This window comes from Solenopsis invicta, chromosome 3, assembly GCF_016802725.1.
Source record: "Solenopsis invicta isolate M01_SB chromosome 3, UNIL_Sinv_3.0, whole genome shotgun sequence".
Classification (NCBI taxonomy): domain Eukaryota; kingdom Metazoa; phylum Arthropoda; class Insecta; order Hymenoptera; family Formicidae; genus Solenopsis; species Solenopsis invicta.
Genome location: NC_052666.1, coordinates 374,261 through 401,376, shown reverse-complemented (window position 1 = coordinate 401,376; position 27,116 = coordinate 374,261). Strand labels below are relative to the sequence as shown.

Genomic DNA, 27,116 nt, shown 5'->3' with positions numbered 1-27,116 from the left:
GGGTGTCCCGCTTCCTCCCGCCAGATCGTTAACCGCTAATGACGGAATCTTCAAATTCACGATCTCGAGCCTACGTAATAAGAGTGTCGAGGACTCGATCGTTCGATGTAGGTGTATCATAATGCTTTTGCTTTGAGATTCTTCGCGGAAAGCTTTCGGGTGTTTGATTGCTTTCCGGTACTTAGTAACTCGAAGACTGTTGCCGCCTAGACGTCTCGACTACTAACATTTTTATTTTTAGGATTTTTGTCGTGATCCCTCGTTAATATTCAATCTGTCGTGAAAGCGGTACACCCTTTATATACATCGTCGGGTTTGTCGATTCTCATCGATCGCGTCAGAGGTTATCGCCCCGTGATTTCGAGCGCTTCGTGCATATTTTATCGTGAATTTTTTTTTTTTTTTTTTTTTTTTGTAACTTATATTATTTCTTTCACAAGAGACTCCGGAGAAATAATTAATCACGATGCACGAGCTAGATCTTGGACATTTACTCTGCGATAAGAGTTAATGGTAAAAGTCCACGTGAGGCTTAATAGAAAATATGCCTGTTATTAATATGCAATTCGACCTAATAATCGCGTAATGAATACTCGCGCACTTATGCTCGTGCGTAACACTTGTTACATGTTGTCTTGCGCGATAACTAACCAGTTGCCGCCATATACGTTACTTCGTTTTGCAGTTTTTTGCACAGGTCGTCAAGCCACGCGCAAAATTACAGAGCCATAAGCGTCGTAAACGGTTCGTCATCGCGAACTTGCTTACCTTGATGAGCTTAAAATTGTACTCGCGCGCGCATTAATTTAGCAGAGCCACGATGACAGGGCGCTACTGCCATGAATGCGAATTGTATCGTTTATCAATTGATAACGCTCGCATTGCGTTTGAATAAACTGTCATTTGCTATTACAACAATGTTGAAAAGCAAATTTTATTATTACTCAAAATGAATATGAATTCAAGAAATTAATAATATTGAAAAGCAAATTTTATTATTATTTAAAATAAATATAAGTTCAAGAAATTGACAATAATATTGAAAAGCGAATTTTATTATTACTCAAAATGAATATAAATTTAACAAATTAGCAACATTAATTTCTCGAATATAAATTCAAGAAATTAATAATATTGAAAAGCAAATTTCATTATTACTTAAAATGAATATAAGTTCAAGAAATTAACAACAATATTGAAAAGCGAATTTTATTATTACTCAAAATGAATATAAATTCAAGAAATTAGCAACATTAATTTCTCGAATATAAATTCAAGAAATTAATAATATTGAAAAGCAAATTTCATTATTACTTAAAATGAATACAAGTTCAAGAAATTAATAACAATATTGAAAAACGAATTTTATTATTACTCAAAATGAATATAAATTCAAGAAATTAGCAACATTTCTCGAATATAAATTCAAGAAATTAGCAACATTTCTCGAATATAAATTCAAGAAATTAATAATATTGAAAATAAAATTTTATCATTATTTAAAATGAATACAAGTTCAAGAAATTAACAACAATATTGAAAAGCAATTTTTATTATTACTCAAAATGAATATAAATTCAAGAAATTAATAATATTGAAAAGCAAATTTTATTATTACTCAAGATGAATGTAAATTCAAGAAATTAAATGATATTTACGAGAAATCTTTTATAATTGATAAAAGTGTGCGATTTATATTTGTTTGAGTAATTTATACATAATGGTATGAAACTTCTTTTGTAACTTTAACTTAATCAGACGATCACGTTATTGCGCTCGCTAAAGCATCGTTTGTTTAAATCGAGGTGAAATTACACACCGCGGTGTGGCTCGATAGATTCATTATAATTCACCGACCCAGCCGACCAGAACCTCGCGACGACAGTCGTTCGTTAACGTGGGAAACGGGTGACTTGTGGCGTGACGGAGAGCAAATTCACCCAAGATCCCTGTCCTCTTTGGACGTATCGTAAAATTACAACTTGCGTTTAGCAAATTCTACAGCTCTGGTGGCTACAATCGTTCTCTAATTATCTCTGAATCGATAGATTCAGAATTAATTAAAGCATCTGAAAATTGCAACTTTGATTTTTTCTCGCGGAAACAGAAAAAAAATCTAAAGCGTGTTTGCGGATTATCGAGATTTCGTAGGTGATCAAAAGCAAGATATGAGATGTTGGTGATCGTTAGGATGAATTCTATGAACCGATAGCTGGTCGTGTCTCGTGGTCGGTGGTCGACGGCCGAACGGTACCACATAGAGACGCGCGATGACTTATCTCTCTCTTCTCTTCTCTTCAGTCTTTCTCCCAGTGTTGCGTGTTACACTCTTTGAGTCTTGTTTAAAGCCTCGTCTGCTCTTTAAAATGGACTCTCTTCAAGATCCGATTTGTCCAACCGCAAACGATTTCCTTCACAAAAGCAAAAGCGTCGCCCCTCTCGTTTCCAGTTCGGCTTTTCTAGCGGCGAACAATATCGTTGCAAAGTGACCAAAGTGTTTGTCTTTACTTTCAATTAATCTCGCCTCGAGTACGTTGAACCATCGCGAGGATGCCTCCACTTGGTCGCGATTAACATTCAACGAGATTAACGACATCTCTGCAAGGTGGAAGTCATTTTATTATGTCATTACGGCTCCGTTAAAATCGAACGTCTGCTTATTTTCTCGGTATTCATTATTGTCATAAATTATTAGCGATTGTCCCCAGTTTATTCACTTTACATCTTGATTGTATTTTTCATTAAACGCGTTTTTAATATGCGATAGTAAAACGGGATACACTACACAGAAAAAAAATAGTGTCAAATTAACAATTCATTGTTTCATATATAAGCAAGAATATAAAATTTTCCTGGTAGAATTTCTAATCTTAAACAGAGATAATTTGCTTACACGAAGAAAAGAATTTTCTTTATGTAAGCAAAATTATTTCTAATTAAGATTATAAATTCTTCCAAGAAGATTTTATATTCTTGCTTATGTATGAAAAATGAATTGTTGATTTAATAATAATTGTTTTCTGTGTATATATTAAATACAGTTGGCAAATATGAAATCGTTCCAAATTGCACGAACGTGATAAACTGAAGGAATCGCTCAAACATTTTCGCGCAGATATATCGTTTAGCGAAGACAGATATTTATATTTCAAACGTATTTTACAATTGAAACGGAAAATTTTCAACTTAATTGTCACATTAAATTTCTTGAATTAAAGTATTTATGTATTTAAATTAAATATATAAATGCTCAAATCAAAGTTCAAGTATTTTATGTATTTGAATTAAACACATCACTGGTTGAACTAAAAAAATTTTATCACGTTGCAAATGTTAGTTAACAACTTTTCTTTCTCAGTGTAGAACAGTACATTCAGTCAAGAGCAGCGCGTGCCTCGCATTTTTCATGAATTACACGATTTTCCTTCAGTTCATCACGGACGAATCCCAAGTCCGTTAGGCACGGAGAAATGTGCGGTAGGAATTTCCGCCGGCATTAAATTTTCATTAGACGCAATTAAATTCGTATCACTTTGGCGATGGCGAGCCCCTACGAAGGGGAACGAGAGAAGGGACGCGAATAATAAAGGACGATCATTAAAAGTTGTACTCGTCGCTGCTCGGCCACGTGTTAATAACAAATACCTATGCCGGCTGCAATAAAATTTATAAAAGCGTCCAAATTCGCGCGATTGATCGTCGAATGCGTAATGGCGATCCCGGTTGCTGACTGGCATAAAGAACTACTACGGTATTCGCGAAATGCAGATGTTACTCGAAGCAGAACTCGACGAGGAAGAGAGCGTAGAACTTTTTATCGATTCGCGCGTGAAATGTCGGTATTAGCGCTTCTCGGACGCTTTTGGAGAGAATCAAACGCATTTCCACTGAAATATGTGAAACGCAGTTGTATTCTTCCGAGTTTACGAGTGGCAGAAGAGTAGATAAATCTTGAAGGCATGAAGGAATTGTATTGGAGAGGAAAGAAAATTTTCTTTGCACTGATATTTATTTACTTTTTTACATTAATATGAAACTCTTTATGTACAAATTTATGTTATTATTATTATTAGCTGTTTACATGGTTGGATTTACATTGTCAACGCAATAGCATTTATTCTTATAATATTATATTTAATATTATAAGAATGAAAAATTACAATATTATTTTTATAATATTACAGTTAATATTATAAAAATAAAAAGTTATAATATTATTCTTACAATATTATACTACAATGATAAAATAATGTTATTCGAATTTCTCCGCTACTTTCCTTCGCGAAATTGATTACAACCGTGGCATTGAACAAAATCTTTAAGGAAATGATATTTAAAAAAAAAGAGACTCGTGTCATTTCAACATGTCAAAGACACTCGCTTTATAAAGACCCCCTGCGAAACTGTGACTTTCCAAATCCATTTATGGAACAACAATCTAATAATTCACTCGCGCGATTCAAGGACTAGCTCAGAGAGGAATGAAAAGATCTCTGCTCGGTCGCGGAAGGATAAGAAGGAAAAAAATACGATGTAGCGAATCAAGGATCGAGCGGGATGACTCGCCGAGACCTCGATGAGACTCGTCCTCGGCGACTTGCAGCCTTGGATCGACCAAGCTGATGATTTAACGAGCCACGTAGCACGTAATTCGCGAAATCTTAATTCACATGATGACACGTGCGATCACCGGGTGGTAAAGTCAAAAGGAAGTCGCTTCTTTCAACATCTTCAATTAGAAAAGACGAAATCGGCGCGTAAGTCGAGCTCTGGACTGAGAAATTATAGTACGTTTATGACGGCACGAGACAAAACACAAAGGATGTATGATATAATCGCGAAATGGGAGTTCTTTCGAGCGTCGTACCTCCTGGCAACGCTCCAACCTTTTTTCTTTTAATATACGATTCGTGCATGTGCACATTAGCATATTAATAATAAGATTTTTTATTATTGGGGTAAGGTTGTCGAAATTGCACCATTTTTTACATAAAGGCTTGTAAGAATTTATGAGGAATATTTTTAATTTTCTTACGTCATGACAAAGTACACCATTTCGCCTTTCATATATTTTTTTTTTTTTTCAGAATTTTATATCATTGTTATAAATTTTTAAATTAACGATTTAAACACAATCTTGCATTTCCTTCTTAAAAACTTTTAAAATTCATTGTAATAACATTGGAATGTTATTATTCTGCGCAAAGTTAATTTTAATAAGTTTTTCTCGATATCGATCACTAAACACGCGCTTTCAGTTCCATTTTCCAAAAATTGATACGCCCCGTTAATGAAGATTGATGCAGGACTCGGAGCGATGCACGAAACATTTATCAGCAGGCCGATGGACGTCATTTATTTTCTAAATATCCGTTCTGCGGGACGGAAGATAATTTATTACGGCTCGTTCGCGCCGATATTCTTACCGGAAGCCCGCAGCTGAATTAATACGAGGTTGAGAAATGGCGGACGGGCACTTAGAGAAACGTCATTTGTCATCCGGTTTATCGCGCGGCTTTTCCCGCGGGGGGGAAATTATAAATGCATTTTCATTGCGCGCCGCGCCATTGTTGTATCGTAAATCGAGGCCGTGCGGCGCGGCGCCGCGGCGGCCTATTAATTCGCGAGGATTCAGAAAAGAAAGGATGGAAAGTTGCCGCAATAGAGGGATCACCTTCCCGTGAGGATCGCGGCAGGTTGTTCGTTTGTCTCGCGGGTGCAATCGTCGCGCAATGCGAGAATGGGATTGCACGTTGGAAAAAGGTGTAGCGAAAACACCTGCGAGGCCAAGTTCACACCTGCGGCAGACATTAAGATTAAATGGACGCCATTAACAGGGAAAGAAAAAACCCGAGCGATGGTATAATACAAACGCGCGTGTGTTGGAAAGATTTGTACGCAATGTACTGAATTGTAGCATATTTATGCAAAAAAAGGTCAATTATTTTAACGATTAAAATGCTGACAAAAAAAAGTGATTAAAATTAGCTTCTAATTATGTCGATGACATTTCGCCGTTTAATTGACCCTTTTTCGTCATTTTGCAGCTGATCGAGTCAAGTTGATTCGAGAAAGCTGTCGTGTATATATACGTATCCGGATCCCGCGGGATTATAAAGGCGTAAATAAATTAGAAAATCGTGCGCGATTAAAGGCGCTCGAATCTCTTGTCGTTCTTTACGTTGCAGCTGCAATCGACTGATAAGCGTGAAATCTAATGAGCGTGAAGCGGGATTACGTAAAAGCGCGCCATGGAAACGGTAACGACAAAAAGCGGCTTTTATTTTCGTCCTATCGTCGCTGCAAGCGGCTCACAATTTCGCTTTTTGTGTTGGCCTTTCTTTTTTTTCTTTTTTTTTCGCCATGTTACATTACGAATTAACGCTACGGCGTGCATTCGTGCGCAGATCGTCACGAATGTTTATTTTCAATTGCGTTCGATCGCGAATAAATGAAATAAAATGGAATGAAACGAAATGAATCGAGAGGTATTTTGATGAGAGAAGAGGGTAATCGACTCTTGCGCACGCGAGAGGGAAAAGGCGAGGATTGAATCGCGGGTGAGAGCGATCGCCCGCCAGCTCTTCCTTTTGTTCCGCGGAGTATATATACAGAATGGTCTCGTTACATGAACAGCGGTCTCGCGAGGTTAACGAGCAAACCGAATCGCGGCGCTTAAATGTCGGGATCGCGGAGGAAGTTTCAGGCTTCAGGCGTCGCGACGCGCGCGATTCGTAGATAGATAACCGGGAAGAAGAGATAATAACAGCTGGCCGGAAATTATTAACGTCCTTCCTGGTAAACGCAAAAAGTAGCGCGCGTCGGTTAATCCGACGCTTAATTTTCTACTTGACTTTTTTCTTCACAGGAACGAAAGGCGAGCGCGATACAGCGCGCGTTCGTCGCACAGGTCCCCGCTTCCCGCTTACTTTCGTAAGCTAAAGTTTATCGTATCGCGTGTTTGGAACGGAAAAAAAAAGAAAATACTCGGGGCTCTTTTTAGGAAAATACTCGATCGCGTCTGTAATTATAAATCCGTCTGGCTTGACGCGCGGGTGATTCAGCCTCGCGAGGCGAGAAGAGGAACGCGCGCGGTAGGGCCGCTTACACTTTTCTCTTATGTAACGTAGATCGGAGTTTCTGCTCGGTGTAGCATGCGCGCGCACACACACACACGCACGCACACACACGCACGCACACGCGCGCGCACGCGCACGCACACACACAGCCAGCCGCCTCCGAGGAGCAAACGGCGCATTGTCTCTCGGTCGCGCGTTCAGTTAACTTATTTCCCTTTGTTCGGCAGACAGTCGGAAGGCTGGAATCCGGGACTATCCCCGAATTTCCTTCTCCAACGCGCGCGCGCGATACTCTACTAACTTGGATAATGAGCCTCAACCTTTCGCTGACGATTGTTGTACGCGAGTATCACGATTTTTTTGCCATTTACCGAGGATAATTGTGCGCAACGAAACGAAATTTTTACTATCAACTTTGCGCATAGATTTCCTGTCTTATTGTTATGCTTTGTAATTATTTTCGAGTTGTAACCAATTTCGATTGTTATATGATTGCGTTATGCAAAGATTTTCAATATGTATACATTTATATAATTTTCCAATTTTATTATGAACTTTGTTACCTAAGGATTATCTCAGCGTTTTTTTTTTATACAAGTTGATATATTATAAACATTTGTAAAAAGTTATAAAAAAGTCGGAATTTGAGTTTACGTAATGCTTTCTAATTGATCAGATGTACGAAGCGGAAATTTAATTTCCCATTAATTTAATTTTGCTCAGTTTGTGTGAACAGCGCGATATCAAGTAACCAGCGCATCCATCAAAGTACATTCGTGCAACCGTAGCGTCCGCGCCGTGAGGAAATGTGGTATGTAACGTGGTATTTAATTCTCTTCCGGGCGATTAATTTTCCGAATACAAATGTCAACGTTATCTTCGTTTAAAAACGTATTGCGTAAGAAATCGATTCTCATATACATATAAATACACTTGTATATAAAATTTTAATGTGCACTTCTTCATTCTTAACCTTTGTCTTCTGCGGTTAAAAAAATCTTAGCAAAAGAACACAATTTACCATCTGTTTCAAAGACCGCTTTTATTTTTTTTTTTTTTTTTTATCTTATAAGATGTCAATTTAAATTAAATGAAAAAGTGTCAAGGAAAAAAATGCGAGAAAAATCGGAGCAAGTTGCCTTGTAACGACACAGTTCTCGCGTTTGTTATTCCTCTTGCGCATTGTTGCTCGTTCTCTCTTTTTGTTTTTCTTGTCAACACTGAGATAGTACAAGCACGCTCGACGAAAGTGACATCATATTCTGCGGGCAAAGAGCCAGTTCTCATTGACTCTAATACCGGTTTCCTCCTCGGGCCGGCCGAAGAACCTTCGCCGCGATCGTCGAGTTAGGTCGTAACCTTAGGAGAACGGATTCGCACACATACACAAATACACACGCGCGCGCGCCTTTTCTCATCTGTTTTTTCCAATTTTAATAGATAAGTAGCGGCGATCGATACGTGTCATCGTCCGAGACACTCTGCTAAAGAAATATTGCGCGCTGATTCTATAAGTTGCATTAGCCTTTAATTAGCCTAATTGTTACAACTCAGTCTTGCAAATGCAGAGAGCATTTTAATTAAGCCTCGCGTCGCTGAACTTTGCGATTCGGAGTTGCTGGATTTTTTTACTTTACGTACACTGTTGGAAAATTTGCTGGTTAAAGTTTCTGTGTTAAGTTATAAGGAATATATTCATGTGTAAATTTAACACGTGTCTGCTGCGTTAACTGAACTTGAGAGACATAAAATGTAGAAAGTGATTTAAAAAATGTGTTAAACTATTTTTGTCATTTTCACATTTTGTATCTGTTGAAATTTACAGAAAAAGAGTGTTGATGTTACACTGTAACAGGAGCGTGGATAACTATGCCGTATTTTTTTTACTGTTCTTCCGTTAATTTTATTATAAAAATTATGTCAATTGTACGCACAAGTAACTTCAAATTACGATCTAGATTACGTTTCTTTTTTGTTGAAATATTAACGCTTTTTATAATAAAATTAACAGAAGAATAGTAAAAAAATACGGCATAGTTATCCCCACTCTTGTTACAGTGTAACATCAACACTCTTTTTCTGTAAATTTTAATAGATACAAAATGTAAAAATGATAAAAATAATTTAACATATTTTTTAAATCACTTTCTACATTTTATACCACTCAAGTTCAGTATTAATGTCATCGCTCGACACATTCAGTTTATATTAAATTAACACAAAATTTTGAGTGGACACGTGATTTACGTTAAATGTTTAACACAATTTTTTCAACTGTGTAGCGTTAATCGGTCGCTCAAAGTTATTTGGCAGAATAAATAAGATACAAGATAAGTAGAATCGATTTCCTCTTAATGAAGGTTTCTTAAACTAATTTACAGTGCACCGGTCTTTATACAATCTCCCTCCTTCATCCATCGAATATCTCTTTCTTCTTCTTCTTCTTCTTGTTCTTTTCGCTATGAAACGCGCGAAGGGCTCTCCCCTTTCACCCGAGGTAACTGTACAACGTAGAGAAGTCGGAGAACGGACTACAGCAGACCGATAGACGCGAACAGCTGCTACGAACGCCGTAATCAACCGCGGTTCGGTTATGTGTCTGCAACGGCGAGTGTATGGGGTAACTGATAACGTTAATAACGGCATCGTAATAAATACGTGGCACGCAAAACCCGAGAAGAAGCGACGTTGCAGCTCCCTCGGAATTGGCAAATGACCTCGCGGCCGCTCGTCCGTTTCAGATATTGTTTCATACTGAATATGGGTCTCTTACAAATCGCGGAATCAACCCTTCCGATTTTTCCATTGATCGTTCCACCAATTTCGAGAGAACGAGTTCTCTCGAAATTGTTCTCAATAGTTATTTTTAAATTATTAATACTTTTGTAAAGTAATTCAAATCGTGTTAGGCCCTTGACAATTTCAAGCATCGCACCGTTAATAAATATAAAAAAAATTCAACTAGTTTAATAGATCGTCTCTGTGCTATTGATTCGAAAATAAGTATGGAGGTTCGGTGATGACTTTTCGCCGCGTAATTAACGAGCGACAGTCCGTTTTGTTAGCAATATTGAAATAGACATTCGAGACGGTGGGAAAGAAATCGCGGCACAATAAAACGCATTGAGAATTCCTAATGACTTGCCGGGGCGAAAATGCAATGAGAAAACGCTATTAACGTCGGCCAACCGAGCAATTATCGTTGTTTATGAATTATAAATTATTAATTGTTGCAATTATTTTCGATTGTAATTTATGGAGATTTACTTATTAATATATTTATGGAGACTCACTTGCCAAGGTATTCAATACTGCATAGAAACAAAGTAGTATCAAATTAACAATTCATTGTTTCATATATAAGCAAGAATATAAAATTTTCCTGGTAGAATTTCTAATCTTAAACAGACATAATTTGCTTACATGCAGAAAATTTTTCTCTTCGCGTAAACAAATTATGTCTGTTTAAGATTATAAATTCTTCCAAGAAGATTCTATATTCTTGCTCATATATGAAACAATGAATTGTCGATTTAACAATAATTTTTTTCTGTGTGAAAATTACGAAACTACGAAGCTACAATACATAAAAATTGAGTTTCACTAAATCTTTGCCAAAAGGTAAAATCATTTTCAAATTAGAGATCGTCGCAATTTGCGACGTGCGGCAAGCGAGCCCTATATATTACAGGAAGAGGATTATTAGCCGCGATATTTTTTCCCGCCGCAAATTGCGTCTTCTTACGAAACCTTACCATCTACAGAACGGATCATTAGCTTCGAAATCGACCAAAAAAAAAGAAAAAAAAATCTCAGACGTGTCATCCTTAGAACGAGCGCGCGCGCGCGGAAAATAACAAAGGCTGCCGAAAGAAAGAAACTATTTTACGTAAGAAATCGGTTCGCTGCTTTCGTTTATTCCGAAACGCGGCGCGCACGCCTTAGCCATTCACCGCGGAAGCGAATCTACCTGGAAATCCAAGAACTTTGGAGCGACCGTCTGGCTGTATCGAAAAAAAAAAAAAAAACCAGCGAGAACCATGTGCGCGGGTGAGAGAGAAACGTGGAAACGCCGAAGATAAAGATCCATGCACGCGATCCATCCGCGCGGCCGAGACAACGAAACGTGTCTGACTTTTTCCTTTACACGGGAACGCGCTCCGTAGAACGGAGATAAAACGTCGAATCTTCTTTCGCACGGCGAATCACTTCGGGCTTTCACGTTTCAGGCTTAATCGAATGATTTATTTACCGACGGATTTAGTGCAGCGGCGAGCTGGAGAGACACTTGACGTGTCTCTCTTTTTTTCGAGATTAGTAGACAAATTTCGTACATGTACACAAAAAAAATTATCAGTATTAAATCAACAATTCGTTGTTTCATATATGAGCAAGAATATAAAATCTTCTTGGAAGAATTTACAATCTTGAACAGATATAATTTGCTTGCATGAAGAAAATTTGTCTCTCCACGTAAGCAAATTATTAAGATTATGAATTTTTCCAAGATTTAATATTCTTGCTTATATATGAAACGATGAACTGTTGATTTGACATAAAATTTGTTTTCTGTGTTTTTCTGTCTTGTAATTTTCAGTATTAAATGCCTTTGCATTCGCCCGCCACTTTCTCGCGCCCTACCGTTTTTCATTCATCCAATTCGTATCGCAGACTTTTAACTCGGTGTGAGAAAAGTACAGCCGCAAGAAAGATCCACCGGCAACAATCGAGCACTTGGTTTTTCTTTTTCGACTCGGTAACCCAGTGATGCGCGACCTTTCTCACACGAGAAGAGCCCCTCCATTCTTTAGTTTCCTTTAGTTACCGCGCAGTCCCGATGCATCCCGATCGTGGAAACTGCAACCGTCCGATAAAGATCAGCCGGTTGCGTGCGATCCGCGTGTCCCGCGTCCGGCGCAGAGACGCGCGTTTTCCTACCTTCGTCCCTCGTGTTACGTTTCGCCCCCGCGGCTAATCGTGGCATATCGAACGCGTCAAGATGAAAGCTTGTTAACCTGATTAACATAGAAAGGAAAATTTGCATTCGTACAATGTGAGTTACGAGAAGCAGCTCCGGCGATACCATCTTTTACAACGTCCTGACTCACTGGGTCAAGATTTTCCTTGTTTTCGATCCTTTCCGGCATCGCGGCCCCCCTTCTCGACAAAGAAATGACACGAAAATGTGAAACTGCTAATATTTATTAATAATATATTTAATAGCATCAATTAATCGACAAGATTGTTATCGGAATGAATAAAAAGAATTCAATCTTCGCAAATAATCATTTTTGAAAGTGACATTTGTGATACAGGTCACAATATCTTTAGCACAAATTTCGATCGTTAAAACTAGATGTTTATAACGGCATTAACGTTAATTAATCAATCGTATACGAAACTGCAGGTATAATTCTTTCAAAAATCATTATTCGCGAATACTATTTAATCTGACAATAGTCTCGTCGATTAATTTACACTATTAAATATATTATTAACAAATATTACCAGTTTCATATTTACACAGAAAGAAATTATTATTAAATCAACAATTCATTGTTTCATATATAAGCAAGAAGAATATAAAATCTTCTTGGAAGAATTTCTAATCTTAAACAGACATAAGAAAATTCTTTTCTTCGTGTAAGCAAATTATGTCTGTTTAAGATTAGAAATTCTACCAGGAAAATTTGATATTCTTGCTTATATATGAAACAATGAATTGTTACTTTGATACTATTTTTTTTCTGTCTACATGTTCATTATTTATTATTGCAAAGCAAGTGTAGGAAATCGGAGCAACCTCAAAGTTTCAGTGCAAACTCGAGGCGTCGCGATCGTGCCTCGTTCTTCGCGCGAGCATGTCGCGATCGAGAGACTGCAAGAGACACGAGAGCGTGGGTGCATCGCGAATAAACGTGCCGGGAAGGGGCCTCTCTCGATGATCGAAGTGAAAGTCGCGGGTCGACGCGACTCACGGCTCGGCGCGGCGACGCGACGCGTTCAGTCTCGCCACGATTTCCGCAGCAAACGTTTCGCGTTTGGGTTCCGATCTGCGATCGTATTGATCGAGCCTCGAACGACGTTGTCGACGATGCAGCTTTTTTGCGGGAAAATGTGCGGACCGGTGTGATGTGTGACGTGCTTGTGATATCCTTGGATCAGAACGCTCTCCGCGACTGGATTGGACGATTCGATTGAAAGGTGCGACTTTAAAGTTGCGATATCGGAGATTATTTTGTTCGATGGACGCCACTAAAAATTCAGATAATTCTCTTGGAAGGCCGCGGCTCATTTCCAATTAAATTAAAACTACGTCATTTGCATAGAAAAAAATTTAGTATCAAATCAACAATTTGGTGTTTTATATGTAAGCAAGAATGTAGAATTTTCTTGGAAAAATTTATAATCTTAAGACGTAATTTACTTACATGCAGAAAATTTTTTATTATGTTTGTTTAAGATTATAAATTTTTCCAAGATTTTACATTCTTGCTTATATATGAAACAATGAATTGTTGATATTAATTTTTTTTTCCGTGTAAACTAGATTTAATGAAATCGGAAAAATGACAAAATTTTAAAATAAAAATAGAATTTTAACATATAATCTGGTTCCAACGGTATTCTAAACAAAAAAAATTATAAAACGAATTGTTTGATTAAATTTTTATTACGAAGAAAAATACACGTTTCGCCAAGAATGATTTATCCGTTTTGTTTCAAGAAGTCGTAAGTGTTCAAAAGGCAAGGTTTTGTGAGAAATTACTTTATTTTCCTTAAACTTAGAACGCGGACGTTTTACTCGTTCTAATACGAAACGATCGATCGCCTGAACGTATACTACCTGGTACTTCATACATCTTTCATGTTGGATGTCTTATACTCGTATTACACGTATGTACGTAGCGCTCTGTCATTATTAATTACTGCAAGATGTAATAATAACACTGCAGCAATATTACAACGGTTAATAGTTGAACACGCATCATCGTAGTATCTTTGATGTCACGATGGTAACAAATTCTGACAATTTTTTGAAAAAACTCGACAAGGTTTCTCTACACGCGTATAAATCTTATACTCTTGTAAGAATAACTTGGACATTTTATATGCAGGGCTGGGTAAGTTGATACATTTTTTTTAGCTAAATTAAGTTAAAGTTAATTGGTTTATCAAATTAATTTACTTACGTTAAAAGTTATGTCAAAAATAAATTAACTTGAGTTAAATTAGAAATTAATTTTGAAAAACATTATTCATATTAAATTACAAAATCGTAATTTTTCAAAGTTAAATTACTCAAAACAATTATAACATGGATCAATAAACAAACTTAATATTTTATTTGTAAATTAAGTTTGTATAATATAACAAAGAAATCTTATTTCTTATATGGAAATGTATTTTTTTCTTACAATTTTTTTTTCTTATACTTTGATAAATTTTTAACTTGGAAAAAGAGTTAATGAATTAAAGTTAATGTGTTTGAAAAATGACTAAAATTAAACATTAAATCATGAAAAATTAACTAAGTTAAATTAGAAGTCATTAACTTCTAACTTTTTTAGTTAACTTTTAACTCTTCATCTAGTTACTACCCAACCCCCGTCCATATGTTGCAATAATTTAAATAACTTTTACAAAATAAACAACATAAAAATTTGACAAATTGTAAACGAAAGAATCAGGATGGTTCTGTGAACTCGTAATTTTAATATTACGATCAAAATTCCAATATTAAATTCCAATATTAAATAAACGTTTAGATATTTCTTTGAAAAATTCACAAGAGCGATATCAGTGAAGTTTCGAAGAGAGGAGGATGAAATCAGGCATTACTCGGGCGACTAAGGTATCCACAAATTATAGATCGAGGATCGCCGCCGATGGCGAAGAATAACAGTTATCCCGTATTCTCCGGTCGTTAATTTCTCGCGCCGGACAACCGCACGTCGTTACGAATTCATAACGATGCTGTCGCACGATCACGTGGCAGTGCGAGACACGAAAATTCGTAGTCTCCAGTAATAGTGGATGGAGTGGTAAGACCGGTCGCGCTGGCGGCAATCGTCCTCCGTTGTCGTCAGGCGATTTAATTGACCGTTCTAAAAATCGCGAAGCACCGGTGCTTTTCTTGAAAATCGATCTCGCCAATAAACCGATCTCGATTGATTCACCGTCCCAACAAATTGAGGCTGATGGCGAATAATGTGCTTCGTTCAGTGACATTGTCGAGTTGGCAGGTAATCGTTGAACGATCCTCTTAGGGCTCTCGTTGTAAAGTTATAATGCACCTTTCTCTGCGCGATATAATGGAAGCTAATAATGTTGATTTAATGTAAGACACGACTGCGTAACAAAAAAAAAAAGGTAAAAAATGGTCTGAAGCTCGACGGACCGAGTTACGTCTGTAAAAACCATTCCAAGATATTATGCCTTCGTGAAAGGTTTAACCTCGAGCTCTCTCGTGTGCACGCGATAACGCGGAGATATTATTCGACCTCGCTCGAATACACGTATTTGCAATGTATTCATTCGTGCGAACTATCGGAGAGTATCGCCGGAAAAAGTTATGTCAGTGTTATTCGGATCTCGTTGAGCGACAAGCTGACTGAAGCAAGGTGAGAAAAATACGTGGGAAGAACAATTTTGAATGCGTCTAAAAAAAAATTTAGCCACAGACGCGGTAAGTCTGCGGATCAGAAGATAATTTTATATTGGGGCCATAATTATGTGGAATGCCCAAGTTGCTGTAAACAATTTTGACATTCTAGCAAGGAAGTTAAACATTCGGTACAATTTTCTCAAGTAGTTTAACATAATTATTTTCAGATCTCTATTTAGCAAAATTATTCTTGCCGTGTACCGTTGAAGTATTAACGCTGTACAGTTAAGTTACATTTTATTTTCGAAATTATAATTTAACAATTGGTTTAAGTTGAATGGAGATGAAACGAGATATTAAAGAGTGAAATATTGCAATATTAAAATTTCGATCTGAAATAAAAGTGGGCGCTCTGTGTTATTAATTTGGCACGTCTAAAAATTTTCCAATGAACTCTTTCTCTTGTGAAATTAAATTTAAATTAACTCGAATTAAGAATAAATTGCGTGCCTTTTGCAACGCGGCGCGGGATCCGAGATTAGTACACAGAAAAAAATTACTATTAAATCAACAATTCATTGTTTCATATATAAGCAAGAACATAAAATCTTCTCGGAAGAATTTATAATCTCAAACAGACATAATTTTGCTTACATAAAAAAATTCTTTTCTTCGTTAATTGTTAATTGTTAATTTGATACTATTTTTTTTTCTGTGCAGCTCGTCGAGTTCCTCGAGACTTCGAGTCTCGACGTTACGAACGGTCGCCACGTTTTCAGGTCAATGTGCTCGTAGGATGCGCGATGCGGAAAATATTGATGCACGCGATGCGGCGCGGCGCGGCGCGGCGCGGCGCGTCGCGACGCGTCGCGTTCGATTCGCTCGTAGAGAACGTACGCGAATCGATAGGCGGCGCGCGCCCGTTCACCACGTCCGTCCTGCCCGCTCTTCGGTCTACCATGCGTGAAGGCACCGGCGGCCACCGGCGGCAGCCTTACGGTACATCGTAGCCGTCGCTGCGTTATGGACACCATGCCTAGCCCCGTGGGCGTGCGGGAGGTTGTTGTACCGAAATCTCTCTCGGCGCGTCGTCTCCCAGAATAATCTCCGAAACACTCGCCGCACTTTCCTCATATTGCGTTTCCTTCGGTACGCAGTTGGGAAAATTCTGTTGAATTCAACATAAATCACGTGTCCCAAATTTTATGTTAAAATTTAACACGATCTGGATGTGTCGAGTGATAACATTAGCACTGCGTTAATATTTCAACGGGAAAGAAATGTAATTTGAACGATTAACATAATTTTTAGGATAAAATTAACGGAAGAATAGTAAAAAATACACACAGAGAGAAAAAATAGTAGTGGCGGCAACTATAAGGGGACAATCATATCAATTTATTTAATAGAATTATAATTTATAAGTTAATGATTAACTATTTTTTATTAGTTTTCTTAATCACTAACTTAGTTGCAGTAACTATAATATAGAGTTCGCTTAACTATAAATTATAATTCTATTAACTAAATTGGTATGGTTGTCCCCTTATAGTTGCCGCCATTACAATTTGTTCTCTCAGTGCACAGTTATCTCCTCTTTTGTTGTAGCGTAACATCAACACTCTTTTTCTGTAAATTTCAACAGATACGAAATGTAGAATTATAAAAATGATTTAAAAAATATGTCATTTTCACAATTCTACTTTTTTTCGTCTATTAAGTTCAATTAACGTAGTAGATACGTGCTAAATTTACACATGAATATGCTCATTACTTAACACGTAAACTTTAACCAGCAGATTTTTTTTTTTACAAAAATATACAAATTTTGCAACAGTGTATCTTTGCCGAAAGAAAACGAGAGAAACTCCGAGTATCAAATGAAATGGTTAAGTGGAAAACTCATTTCCAAAAAATGAGTATTATAAACTAATAAGGTTGCCATGAACTCTACAATTTTATACGATACTCGATTCCAATTATTTTAGATGAAAGAATGAAGATGACGCCTAAAAATAACAATTTCTAATCATTCGTCGACCGAGACTTGTATCTATTAACTTTTGTCGTCGCTACACTTTTTCGGCTTATATGCAAGGTTCACATGAAAATCATGGATCAGGGCAACGCGCAGCGTTTCCGTAGCTACAAAAGCTGAAGGAGTTGCGCTCGAATCCTTGGATTGTGTTTATTAGGCGCTGGGTCCGTTGTAGCGGCTGACCGATCGCGAACGCTCATATACATCGTTAGATAACAGAACCAGCGCGAAGGGAACGTGAAAGGTCTCTGGTTCACGGCGTGGCGACCGGTATCTCGCTGTATCGTTTCGTTGCGGCGCAGCGAGTCGGCGAGTCGGTTCTGGTTGCCAAGCAGCAGCGGCGGCGGCGACTGCGGCTGCTACCCAGGTGAAACGAAAGAGAAAGAGAGAGAGAGAGGACCGTTTCCTCGTCTTCTCGTTGCCCAACCATCTCGATTGTGGTCGCGTATGGCGATTACAGTGGCGGAGAATACGCTATGAATATGAAGGGCACACACGCACCCGCATCTCGTTACTTTTTCTTATTCTTTCAAAAATCAATTTAAATCAATTGACTTTTCAACGTCCCTTTGTGGATCGAGAAGCTCAAGTGCAGTGCCTCATAAATTTTCGTCGTTGAATATATTCAATTTAAATTCCCTTAATTCGATACATATTTAATAATTAAATGATATAACTTTAAAACTAAATTAAAATTCACGTCATATTTCTCTAACGCGAGAACGTTAGAATAAAAAGAACTTTGTATGCACGTTCTCGGACGAAGTAGATGATAAAACGCAATTAAGCGAAATACGTCGCACAAATATACTCGGGGGAAAATGCTGCGAGGAATGCACGGCGCGTAATTTCCCCAAGATGCAGAGCGAGGACCGCGAACGACTAAATGACTCACGCGCAACGTGAAAAATCATGGCAGTGACATTGGTCTGGCTTATGGTGCTCCGACATCGAGGGAGAGGCACCACTTATGTCATGAATGATTCACAGCGCGATGGCGAATCAAATTTATCTGCAATCAAGTGCATTGGGTTTCATCGAAGCTTTTTATCTCATTTAGCAGCGGCTCGAGTCGATGTTGGGAAATTCAATATCTGAGCGTGAATGGACGCTTAACAGCCAGGGAAAATTATGTTTCTTGATAATTCGAGATTTCGACAATTTCTTGTCACCTTACCATTTACATCCCCGACAGCACGGATCTCCCAGGGACGTTCATGAGACGTTCTAAGAACATTCCTGGGATATCCCCTGAATAATAGAGATGGGCCGTAATATAAACATTTATAAACATTTTTGTAGATCAAATTAAATGTCCCTCCGCGCTACTCGACGTTTCATCTCGGGTGCTCCGCATAGAGCTACGTAGAAAAAAATTTAGTATCGAGTTAATAATTCATTGTTTCATAAGCAAGACTATAAAATCTTCTTGGAAGAATTTCTAATCTTAAACAGACAAAATTTGCTTACACGAAGAGAAAAATTTTCTTCGTGTAAGCAATTATGTCTGTGTTTGAAATTATAAATTCTTTCAAGATTTTATATTCTTGCTCATACAATGAAACAATGAATTGTTGATTTAACGTTACTCTTTCTCCGTGTGGAAGGTTTTCGATCGCTCAAAAATAGGCCCTCGTTAACGGGCCGTGGGTCGCGGGTCGCGGCTGACTGATTCACAATGCACGATCCCGGTCGCCGTACGTAGGTATCCGGATGGCTTTTTTTCCTCCTCTCCCGTAAACGAGTTTCCCGTCGAACCGGAAAACGCAGCACACGCCGTCGCGACGGAAAACTGGAGAACGCGGTCGACCAATGGGTGCCACGAGCGGTCGAAGATAAATCGCCACTGTCACCAGCCACCTCGTGTACGTGCATATTGCGAAATAATATTTAAAGTATGCAAGCTGCATACGTGCGTCGGTATTTGTGCAAACAGCGGCGACTTTAAATCAACGCGTCGATCAGAATACGCTCCATGTGGCAAAAGCGATCGAGCTTTTGCTCACCCACGCTCGTGAATTCGTTAATTCACCTTTTAATTTAACCATGCCAATTTTGGAGATTTTATTGCGAGATAAGCGAGCGACACAAGCGTTAAACATGGTCTTTTTCGAAATAGCTAATTTCCATTGCCTAATTAATTCTATTCGAATATATCGAAAGTTGTGTAAAGAAATTTAAAAAGACTTTATTTATATCTGTACCTTGGTGCTACAAAGTGTCCGAATTTTCAAATTATCTGAAATTTAAAATTCATTTTTTATATTTCTAAAACAGCAAGTAAATTTGTACGTAATTTGTGTTCTTTAGATTTTAATTATTAACGTAATTTTTACTGATGTTTCAATAATATTAAGTTCTATTTCATTTTGTTGGTTTTGCACAAAGGTTAAAATGAAATTGACCCTTATACTGTTATTATTTTTCAAAATGTATTCATAGAAAGACATTGGCCCTTTTTACAATAACAATGGCTCTCGTTTAGGGTTCATTAATATATATAACTCGAATTTAGCAACTTTGGACATTGGCTCTTTCATCACCAAGATATGCAGATATATTTACATTATTATACAGATTGGAATTTGAATATCTCGGGATTTTTGTTAGAAAAAACAACGAGGAAGGAAAAGATCTTAAATCTTTTGACAATCAAAGAACACGATAGAAATTTTGTTATAAATAAACAAAAAAAAATATATATATATATTTTTGAAGCATGGAGAAACGTGAAGCCAAGAGGAAGAAATCTCGTCGATAACGCGAAAGATTCACGGCACTCGGGATGTAGTGGCAGCGCCAAGGATACAATCATCTCGATCGAATTCCCGTGGGCCGGCACTATACTCGAGCTGTTATAAATAAAACCGAAAGAGCCCCCCTCGTGCGGTGGTAGGCACGGCGAAGAAGGAAAACGTGGGCGCGCGCGATCCCGCGATCCCCGCGATATCGATCGCTGGGATCGGCCGAGCGAAACTCTTGATCGCGTGAACTTTATTATTTCGAGAGGCGATATTTCTTCGTAGACGCACTATCACAACGACGTTGCGAAGTATTCTTTCCGCAATACATCTTCCAATTTACTCAATCGCTTTCGCTGAATTTCGTAGTAATTTGCTAATTGTGGCCTTCGGCTTTTTTTCCCCTTTCAGGAGAAATCGCGAGAAAGGGCAGCTCTCGAGAGTGAGGTATTCGCCACCCCCTTACCGGTAGATTGATACGGTAGATTGCAAGCGCCATGGCGAGACAACAGACCGTGGACCGAAACATCCCTCATCTGCGGGACATTTTCGGTTTCGGCAGCAAATGGGAGAACGCTCGCGGCCAAGCCGAGGAGAAGGCACCCGGGCACGATAGCGCCGTGTCGGTGGGCTCCACGTCGGGCGAAGAGGAGAGCCCGAAGAACAGCAAGAAGAAGAAGTCGCGTCGCCGCGACAACAGCAAGACGTTGACAGAGAGCGACGTGAAGCACCTGGAACGGCATCTCTCCATGAAGAAGACCATACGCAAGAAGATTATGCGCGACCTGCAGCAGGCCTTCGTCGAGGACCCGAACGAGTTTCGCGTGGATGATATACCGCCGGAACAGCTCAAGGCAGAGATCAATATCCAGAGCCTGAGCTTTGGCACGCCGTCCCAGAAGCAGGGACGCACGCGTGGCAATGCCGAAAGCACGTTTCTCGACATGCTACGCGGTGGTGGTGAGATATCGTCTCTTTTTATCTATTTTGCTCTTTAACGCCTTTTTATTCTCCACGATATTTTTAATGATAAGCAAAAGTTCCTTTATCAGTTGTTCCAAAATCTCTATACATCTGTAATAAGTTACAAAAATAATTGGTTATAATTTAACATTTAAATTTACATTTAAACGTCATTTATATTTATGTGTCACCAAAATTTGCATATCTTCTTCAAGAATAAATTATATTTCTTCACACACACACACACACACACACACACACACGTACACAAGAAAAATTTATATTCCCTATATTTCCGAGAACTGACTATTACAAAATCGAATTGGACATCAAAGGATAATTTATGTATTTGCAAAACAAGATTAATTCCGTATCCCAAGTTCCGATGAGAAAAAAAAAACGATTTATTCCACTTTGGATTTTAATACAAACATGTTGGTATGAATCTTGAGATTTTAATATGAATTTTGCAGGTCTAGAGAAAAATGGAACGGATGGCGATAGGGATTCGGGACACGGTGGGTCGCCGACCAGAGAGGCGTCCAGCGCTCAGGATACGGATGATGAATCTAGTTATGCGTACGAGACGCCCACCGCGACGCCCACCAAAAAGAGTGGCAACTTCTGGAGACGCTTCACTATGAAGAATCGCAATAAACGATAAATTCGCGACAGGAACCCCAGCGTGAAGAGAGGGTACCGTTACTTGATATTCTCCGTCATCTCGATAATTTTTACCAGCGTTATTAACGAGGCAGAGCTTGCAACTGTGATATACATAAAAACCAATTCATCTTCACCTCTCCCTCTCCCCCGATGACAATCCATCCATCGAATTTTAAGAGGTTCCCGAAATTCGATCCGCGCGCAGGACGAGGACCAAGAGATTAAACGTACAAATTTCGGACCAGCAGTTTTATCATTTGCTATCACGACATATCGCCGGACATATTTGTATTGTGAACCCTGAAAGACAGGTAATATATCTCTCTTAAATCAAAGGGAAAATTCAGATAAGAATTTAATTTGTAAAATGCAAATAGGACATACGTACTTTCCATTTTGAAGAAAGACAAAAATTAATATTACTTTGCGTTCGAAGCTTTCGATTTCTTATAACTAAATATTTAAACGAGCAAGGTTATTGGAATGATAATAATTCATAAATTCAGTTTTAACTGCATTTTCCATATTTAAAACGATATAAATATTCAAGCTTTAAAAAAGAGGGAGAAATGTGGGAGAAAGTGCAGTTATGACAAACAGATCTATTTAATGATAGTCTGAATAATTTCACTGTACATTTTTTTTTTTTTTTAAATATTGAAGGAGCTTCTTAAAACTTCCTGATCCGAAATGTAATGATCGATGTGCCCGTAATGTAATTCCCATCTTCTGACGCGTACTTAAAGAAAATGTAAAGAGTAAGAAAACGGAAGCAACGTAACACGATTTTGTGCATAATATTTAAGAATAGTTAGTGTAATTTCTTTTAATGTGTAAGAATGTGGCAAAGGCAGTTGTGGGTGATCAGCGTAATAAGTATAAGAGAGATGCGTATGTGGTATGCGCATCGGTTAGTATTAGCTAGTCAAGACGTATACCCGTAAGACCCGGTTGATTTTCTTACTGGCAAAATTTGATATCGCTTTGTTGTAAAACGAACTCGAAAGTAAAATATTTTTTAACTATTTTTATTACGCGTTCGCAGAAATTTTTTAAGGCTTCTCACTTGAGAACACACGTACATACATACGTAAGGAACTTACTGAATTAGTCGTTCAAGTGTGACGCATTGCATTTTTTCACTATACACTTTAACTTAAGCTATGTTGATGTTTACCGAAATCCTGTTGTTCCTACCGTTATTCGAAGTATCTCGCTAGTATTATAGGTATCGTCATTCGCGACGTCGATAACGGTTCACGTATTCTCATCTAATCTCCACTTTCTACTATAGTAATAATAATAATTATTATTATTATTATTTCTCTTAATATTAACTGCAACGCTATATATTAGCTTTAAATGTATCATACTCGAGATCCATCTTATGTAAGAACAGTAATATACTCGAATAAAAATCTCATTTGGACGTTGCGTATATACTTGCATCATTCGTTGCATTGTTTCTTGCAAAAGTTTATTGCAGCATATATATATGTTGTAACAAAAATATAACAATACTTAATGTCTGACCCCTTAACTGACGAACATATTATGTAAACATTTTCTTTTTTTTTTAGAGAGAGTTTTAAACAATAGGTTGATAGATCTATTGGCCAGTTAAAAGCGAAGGCAAGACATCAGATAAGAGTTTTCATTACAAAAATGCGGTATAAAAATATTTTTTAAAATACTCATCAACATTTTGGGTTCTTCTCTTATAGATAGAGATAACTGAAATTTACTCGTTTATATATTTCGGCGAGCGTTTCTCTAGGAAGGCCGACATTCCTTCCTTTCTATCCGCCTGAAAAAAGAAAACAAATTTTAACTTATTAATAAATCCGTTTTATCAATTATTTAGGTTACTGATAACAAACAAATTTCTCACCAGGGAGAAAGTGCTGTGGAACATTCTCTTTTCGAACTGAAGCCCCTGTTGTAATGTGGTTTCATATGCTAAAATTAATAAGTCGTAATTAGATATGTCATGCGCCAATCTGAATATTACATCAAATTATTTAATTCCTTAAATATTTTTTACCGGCATTAACAGCTTCCTTGGCTATCGCGACAACCAACGGGGAATGAGTTCCGATTTTCTCGGCTAATTTAATAGCTTCCCCGACAAGTTGGTCAGCTGGAAAGACTTTGCTGACCAAACCTAGATAGATAAGATAGAAAGCAACACTTAATACGTTTTAATTTTATGAAAAATATAAATAACCTTTAATTACACTAGTGAAATACGTTTGTAATTAAGATTTAAAAATTAATAAAAGATCATGATAAATACAAAAATAAAACAATTAGTATAAAATGAAAAATAAAATCTGTATAAATAATTCCAAAACAATTTATATTTAAATTCGTGAAACAATTTAAATTCGTTCCAACTGCAATAAAGTAACTCAATGTTAACTCTGAAATTAATGTAGTTAAGTCCAAGTATCAAGTGTGTGTTATGTTTTTGTTAATATGCAAACTTACAACTTACCGCTTTTTTCAGCTTCTTCCGCGGAAATCATATTACCGGTGAGCGCCATTTCCATAGCTTTACTTTTGCCAATGGCTCTGGGTAGTCTCTGGGTGCCGCCTGCTCCGGGAATTGTGCCGATAGCGATTTCTGGTTGGCCAAATTTGGCTTTGTCACCGGCGTAAATAATGTCGCACATCATCGCCAGCTCACAGCCTCCACCCAACTATGAAACGGAAGTGTGTTATCGAACGATTCATTACATCTTTTTTTTAACAATGGTCTCCCGAAAATAAACTCCAGTTACGTACAGCGTAACCATTTACAGCAGCAATTATAGGCTTTCTGGCTTGAGCAACTCCGTTCCAGGCCGCTATAAAATTATGTTTCAAATTTGATGCGTATGAGTTATCCTTCATTTCCTTGATGTCGGCACCTATAAAAATAATTTTTCTTTAAATTAATAGAAATGATAAAATAGATAAATATTCGTTTAATTTCCTGATAAATATATTGCTATAAGATATATGTGAAATTCATAAACAGTCTTACCAGCAGCAAATGCCTTTTCACTTCCAGTTAGGACAATGACAGCGATGGATGAATCCGAGTTGAAATGATCCAAAGCGTGATTTATTTCGCTCATTAGTTTGTTGCACAGAGCATTTAAAACCTTTGGTCTGTTTAAAGTGACCAAGCCCACATTTTTCTTTTCTCCTGCAGTCTCGATTTTAATAAACTCATAATTGCCAGTTTGGCCTGTAAATCAGATTAAAACAGATTTTTTTATTTAAAAAAAAACATTTTTAATTAAAAAATAAATACTGATTCGTTCTCGACCAATTCTCGATATAATAGCACAAAAAGCAAATAAGATTATCAAGATTACGTGATACCTTTAAGCTCTAGTACAAGTGACGATATTTCTGATTATGATAAAGTCGCATCAATCAGTACAATACATAACAAAATTTTTACTATAAAAAGTTTATAGCATAAAATTAACTGGTATTATTGAAATTATAATAGGTTTTCCATGTAATTTTTGCATCTTTCTTGTAAATGATTGACACATAATTTAAAATTGTTTTTTATTGATACTTAATTATATATTCAAATAATACATTCTGGAATGGAAAAAATTGAATACTGTTTCTGGTATGCATATTGTTTGTAGCACATTGTATACATATACATTGATAGAATTAATTTTAATGCTATGTATTTTAACACTATGTAAGTGTTTTGGAAAATAATTGTTTACCAGACATTTAAAAAATGTAATTTTTATTGTTACAATATCATTCTGCTTTCTATATTACATAATCGACATGAACGATCGTCATCATGAAGATAACCACAAGAATATATAAGCACATTGAGCTACGAATAACAAGGTTGTACTACATATAAGGTGTCTAAAGAAAAACAGATATTAATGTTCTTTCAATTTCTTAAGTAATTTTTAATTAAATTTCAAGATTCTTAGAAAAGTGTTCAATGAAATTTATTTCTGTATTAATCATTATCTTTTTTTAACATTAAATTGTCTCTTGTTTCTTTTGAGATTGAAAGCAATAGAACCGTACATATGCTGCTTGATATATTTAATCTCAATTGGCTCTTTGAACATTAGTTGCAGGCATGGATCGTCTTGGATTTCATCACATGACATACCATTCTAATTTTAAAATCAATACTAGATCACAAGTGTTTTGATTTTAAAATTAAATCAGGATGACTTGTGACATTTTAACATAAAGCAATAGGCATTTTGTATCGTGTTGACGTTGTCAACATAAATCATTGTTATCACTACCACTACCACTACCGCTTACATATGGTAAATGTAATAAATAATTGACTTTCTTGCTTCTTTAATTAAATTGTTTTTTTTTTTTAAGTTGTGCAATAATATTGATTCAGAAATGGATTCAGAAATATACACATACATGATGTTACAAAAATTAATCACAAGGAGTCTATCTTGGTATATGTAATTTGAGATAAATATGCAGTATGTGAATAAATTATTCCTTATGTGTAGGCTATCGCAAGTAAACAAGTATTCCGGCGACGTATCATGGAGCGGTTATACCGGGTGCACCATGTGAAAAAAGACGTTGCAGCCGGTTGACTGGCTGGTGATAATTTACGAAGAAGAGATCTGCATTGAGATTTATTCAAATACTTACAGGAATAATATCTGATGATGGGCGCGACGAATTGCTGCGGTTTTCGGGCCGCGTGCGACACGCTCGAGAATAAAATCTGTGATACACGGCTGACCGACATGTTGAACACTTAGACGCCTGTGAATAAATGCGAATAATTACGGCATCGTCTCGTGGACGTGGACGACGTGGTCGATGATATCAGGCAATCCTACCAACTTCCATAACTAAAATATCATTTCTTGCTTCTAACTAGAGCTAGACATATCAAGAAATAGAGGTACGGAGGGTACCTTTTCACTTGACACTAGATTTCAATCGTTTCTTTTTGTTACATGAGAAAAATTTCTGATGCAATATGATATCTCCGA

At 37.2% G+C, this 27,116-nt stretch overlaps 2 protein-coding genes across 3 annotated transcripts in view; one reads left to right on the top strand and one right to left on the bottom strand.

The window, feature by feature from the left end:
* The window catches only part of LOC105193005, a 64,946-nt gene extending 41,422 nt beyond the window's left edge, over positions 1–23,524 (top strand). Inside the window, exons 1-3 of one of the 2 annotated variants that reach the window (XM_011157321.3) lie at positions 13,067–13,283; positions 20,878–21,426; positions 21,903–23,524. In XM_011157321.3, coding sequence (XP_011155623.1) covers positions 20,964–21,426; positions 21,903–22,093 — 654 coding nt within the window. In that variant the 5' untranslated portion in view covers positions 13,067–13,283; positions 20,878–20,963 and the 3' untranslated portion in view covers positions 22,094–23,524. Of the gene's footprint in view, positions 1–13,066; positions 13,284–20,877; positions 21,427–21,902 lie in introns of those variants that run through there. The other variant, XM_011157320.3, reaches the window with a different exon arrangement.
* Positions 23,525–23,550: 26 nt separating this feature from the next.
* Positions 23,551–26,980, bottom strand: LOC105193004 (probable enoyl-CoA hydratase, mitochondrial). The gene is made up of 7 exons (XM_011157319.3): positions 26,767–26,980; positions 25,124–25,330; positions 24,883–25,007; positions 24,593–24,797; positions 24,140–24,259; positions 23,987–24,054; positions 23,551–23,902 (listed from the first exon to the last, which is right to left on the bottom strand). The coding sequence occupies exons 1-7, from the start codon at positions 26,864–26,866 to the stop codon at positions 23,837–23,839; spliced, it is 891 nt and encodes a 296-aa protein (XP_011155621.1). The 5' UTR covers positions 26,867–26,980; the 3' UTR covers positions 23,551–23,836.
* Between the last annotated feature and the right edge of the window lie 136 nt (positions 26,981–27,116).